Source organism: Benincasa hispida, chromosome 4 (genome assembly GCF_009727055.1).
Source record: "Benincasa hispida cultivar B227 chromosome 4, ASM972705v1, whole genome shotgun sequence".
NCBI classification, from domain to species: Eukaryota; Viridiplantae; Streptophyta; class Magnoliopsida; order Cucurbitales; family Cucurbitaceae; genus Benincasa; species Benincasa hispida.
The window spans coordinates 26,859,333-26,864,391 of NC_052352.1; the positions used below are offsets into that span (position 1 = coordinate 26,859,333).

Genomic DNA, 5,059 nt, shown 5'->3' on the forward strand with positions numbered 1-5,059 from the left:
GGTTTTGCAAATTGTATTAATTCATAATAATGAACCTACCATATGCTTTTTGTTTGGAAGTTAATTAGAAGAATTTAAGACATGGTTGGGATGTTTTTTTGTTTTTTCTTCCTAAAAAAGAGGAGAAACCAAACGAAGAACAAGGGGTTCAGGTCAAATCTATGTTTTGTATTTGAAAAAGTCAACCATTGTAATGGTCGACTTTAATGTGGCTGTTTCCTTCATAACAAAATAAAAATTATAAGGAAAAAAGAGAGAGAGAGAGAGAGAGAGAGAGAAGAAAGGATTCAGTTGAGAGAAAATGGCGGTTTCATTGAATCACCTCCATCAAACAAAAACTGAAAAAGGAAAAGAAAGAAAGAAAGAACAAAAAAGAAACTCTCAATTTCTTTCAAACTGATTCTTTTTCCTTCCTGTTTTATCATCATTCCCATTTCTTCACTCCATGGTTTCTTTCTTTCCTTCCTCAAGGTATGTGTTTCTTGCTTCCTCTCTCTCTCGAATTTCAATTCCTCGTCTTTCATTTTTCGAGAAAGGTAGAGGTGAGGATCGAACTTTCGACTTCAAGAAAGATAATAGGGTATCATATGATCTACTTCGATTTGTTTTCAATCTTTTGCTTTTTTTATGAGTTTTTTCATCGAGACGTTTCCCAAATCTAAGTTGTACATACGTTTCTTTCTTAAAATAAGATATCGAAGCTACCATTTTGTACATTCAAATAGTGGATAGCTTGATCCTTATGTGCAATTGTTGTACTAAATAAGAAAAGAAGAAATCCAATATACCAAATATAAATTTAACTTCTAAATCTTTAATTGCATAACCCAATCCATGAACCAAATATCATCTAAATTCTCCCATGAGATGGAAGGCTTCAAATTTTATGTTAGTTTTCTCCTTTTCTATATTTTTTTTCAACATGAATAAGTGTATTATAGATTATGGCAGTTGTTTTGTGAAGAATAGGATTTGTTAGAAGGAAACTTTTGATGCCTCAATGATCATTTGAAGTTAAGATATGATATGAAAATGCACTCAGATCTTCATTTTGTTGTTTAAGAACAAATATTGATGTTTTTTTTCCCTTATATTATCAAGAACTTACAACCATGGGTATAATTTGGAAGGGTATCTATTCTTTTCTATGAGATCAAGGGTCAAAAATTCAAATTGTCATTTTAATGTATAGATTTTAAGAAAGTAAAACATGTTTTTTTTTTTTTTTTTTGACAATATATGTGGTGAGGGAATCAAACCTCTGATCTCGAGATCAATAATATAAACTTTATTTTAGTTGTGCTAGGTTCATTTTGGCAGATTAAAATGTTTTATAAACCATTTTTCAAAATTTTCTTAGAATGCTTTTACTTCAAGGCACTTTTGTCAAAAAGTGTTTTCCCCCTCTTCATGCTGTTATTGAAACGCAAGGAATGGCGTTTGAAAATGCAGGTAAATGCTAGAACTCTAAAAAAGGCCAAAGTAGCTGAGCTGAATGGCAACAACTAAAGCAAAAGAAAACAGTGGTTTGGGGAAGGAAAGAAGGATCACAGCTCCAAGTTCTGTCACAATTCCTACTCATACTCCAACCAAAAGAACTCCAAAATCATCCCCTAGAGGCCTTATCTCTTCCACTGATCCAAAACTTTCTTCTTCTTCTCCTTCTCCTTCTTCCTCTTCTTCTTCCTCTACTCTTTCTCTTTCCGTTCTCCCCGAAAAACACATTCCGAATTATCTCAAGTCGACAGCCAGCTCCCGCCATGACCATAACTTTAAGCCAGTAACCAGGAGTAAGTCTGGCCCAGCACCAATACCTGAGGGCAAACCTAGTTTGAATAGAAGAAGATCTTTCGATAAACCTCCCTCGACCGCACCACGTTTGGGGAAACCGTTTCGATCGCCTGGACCGAGGAATAGGGCTGCTCATGTTCCGGTTCGGTCGTCCTCTTTTGGGGCTAAACCTTCCACCACCACAATTGTCAATTCTACAAAGCCTGGTTTTCTGGATAGATCATCATCTAAAATCTCTAAGGTGGGAGGGAAACCACAGCAACCAATTCATAGTTTGAAAAGTAGTAATAGTAATGTAAAGAAAAGCTTGAAAAGAGAATCTAGCAATGCTGCTGCTTCTGCTTCTGTTTCTGCTTCTGCTTCTGCTTCTGCTTCAGCTTCAGCAGAAATCGTTCCCAAGACTAAGAATGCTGTTGAACATGTAGATCACAGTCCATCTTTCGTTCTCGGTGTTAACGAAGAGGATTTGAAAAAGATCGAGTGCGAACTCGATCCTTATCTGCCTGATCCAATGCCTGAATTGGACAAACAACTTAGAATCGATCAGGTGGAAAAGAAGGCAGTTTTGGATAAAGATGAGGCTGACACAGAAACCTTCAAAGTAGTTGTTGCTAATAAAGAAGTGGAAGAAATTCCAGAGGCAGCCGAGACTGAAATTTCATTAACGAATCGAGAACGAGACGAAGTGGAAGGAGAAGAGGAGAAACCAGAGAGAATTGCAGTGGAAAAAGAGGAAGTTGTTGGATCAGAGGAAATTAACACAAACAACAAGAATGATCAAGAGAAGAGTGAAACAGATCCTGTTTTAGATGGGGAGAGTTACAAGGAAGAAAATGATCACAAGGCGGCCGAGACAACAGAGAAAGAGGCCGAAGCGACCGAGAAAGCGGCAGCGGCAGTGGTAGCAAAACCGCGACAAGGAGGACCAGGGAGAAAAGAGTCTCCAGCAATGTACAATCATGTAATAGAGGAGACAGCAAGTAAGCTTTTGGAAAAGAGGAAGAACAAGGTAAGAGCATTGGCTGGGGCATTTCAGACAGTCATTGATTATGAATCTTCATCTAAATGATTCATAAATGCCTCCCATTTTCTCATTCTTCATTGATTAATTTAACTTACCCATAAAAACTCATTATGGAAAATTTAACAGTACAAGGTCATTTATACACAACAATGTAGAGTTGAGGTTTTTGTTCTTCCTAATTTTCCTTCTTGGTGGTGGGGTATTTTTTTTTTTTTCTTTTTTTCATTTTTTCTTTTTCACAAGGGATTGATCTTTTCTGAATTTCTTATCTTACTTGTATAATAAAATGACACAATTTGGAGAGAAGATTGTATCAGTTTGTTGTTTTTTCTTTTCTTTCTATTCCAGCTGTTGATATTGGGATGTTGTATAAGTGTGAGGTTTAATTATCAAAATACCATAAACTACGAGGTTGGTTTCACTTATATATTTCAGCTTTCAAAGTTTGATTTTAACGTTTGAAGTTTGTTTTAAGGCAACTCTTACTATTAAAATTCATAGACAATGCAACTTCTATCCATATGAGCAAATCTAAACATATACCTTGAAATATAAGGACATAAGTTACAAGCCTTCAATTTTCTGCTAATATAAAGACATAAGTCACAAGCCTTCAATTTTCCGCTCTTTCATTTATGATTTTTCTTGCTAATCCTAACCTCTAAATTTCTTTATGTTAAAATGAAACTTTTCAAAATTGAAAGTATAATTAAAACTAACCCCATAGTTTAGAGTAGATTTTTTTTTTTTTTTTTGATAATTTAACTTAAATGTGAGGATAGTATGATTTTTACTGTTTGTATATCACCATAATGGCTACAATTGAAATATGCTAATATCAATACGAACTTAGAAGTTAAAACACTAGGTTAAACTTTAATAAATAAATATATTTTAAATATCTAAAGAATAAAAAGGTCAATTTTATTTTAAACTTTTTAGGGGGCATTTGGGGTAAAAACTATGCTAAGACTATAATAACCACTTCTTGCTATAGTAGAAAAATTTCACAAAATGACCAAAAACCCAAAAATTTGTCTACCAATGACCTCTTCCTAAAAACTTTTCTACCTCTGACCTTTTCCCCATGCAAAATTTTAAAATTACCCCCAGTTTTCTTCAGCCTTCAGACCGCACCACATTTCTTCTTCCTTCAATGATTTCTTCAGCCTTTCATTCAATGTGCATTCAATATACCACCAACATTCCACCAAAACATTTATTCCCTAATATTCTGAAGAGAATGGGACATCACTCTCATTATTCACTTTCTGTCGTTGAACTCCCTACGAAATTCTCTCATTATTCTCTCGTAGCTTTTTCTCACAGTTTCAGCCCAACATCTTCGTTGATTGCTTTCATCGTCGGATTCAGTCCACATTACTTCTTCCTTCAACGGTTTCTTCAGCCCTTCATTCAATGAACGGTTTCTACTCCTAGATCGCTTTCATAATAAGTGTCGTTTAGCATTAAATTACTGGACGATCGTCTATACATTACTATGTGATCGTTTATACATTACTATGCGATCGTTATACATTCCTATGCGGTCGTTTATACATTCCTATGCGGTCGTTTATACATTACTATGCGATCATTTATACATTACATGCAATCGTGTATAAATTACTACGCGATCGTTCATAAATTATAATACGATCGTATAATAAATTATAAACGATCGTGTAGTAGTTTATACACGATCGTATAGTAAATTATAAACGATTGTGTAGTAATTTATACACGATCGTTTAGTAAATTATAAACGATCATGTAGTAATATATACACAATCGTTAATACATTGCTATGCGATCGTTTATACATTACTATGCAATCGTTTACAACATGATCGTATAGTAATTTATACACGATCGCATAGTAATTTATACACGATCCATAGTATTTTATACACGATCGCATAGTAAATTATAAACGATTGTGTAGTAATTTATACGATACGATCGTTTATACATTACTATGCGATCGTTTAGACATTACTATGCAATCGTTTACTACAAGATTGTGTAGTAATTTATACATGATCGCATAGTACTTTATATACGATCGCATAGTAATGTATAAACGATCGTTCACTTATCAATGATTTGCTTATCCTATTATAGATCAATGTCGCTACTTCACATCTTTGTACGATTTGGTAGGGATTGGATGAGTCCGGAAGAAACTATGTTGATGGTCATATGAAAGGTTTGAAAGTCAGAAATGATATAACAGTCAGTGAA

At 34.3% G+C, this 5,059-nt stretch overlaps 1 protein-coding gene across 1 annotated transcript; it reads left to right on the forward strand.

The window, feature by feature from the left end:
- Positions 1 to 360: 360 nt before the first annotated feature.
- Positions 361 to 3,089, forward strand: LOC120076654 (uncharacterized protein CG45076). The gene is made up of 2 exons (XM_039030537.1): positions 361 to 471; positions 1,453 to 3,089. The coding sequence occupies exon 2, from the start codon at positions 1,496 to 1,498 to the stop codon at positions 2,858 to 2,860; it is 1,365 nt and encodes a 454-aa protein (XP_038886465.1). The 5' UTR covers positions 361 to 471; positions 1,453 to 1,495; the 3' UTR covers positions 2,861 to 3,089.
- Positions 3,090 to 5,059: the final 1,970 nt, after the last annotated feature.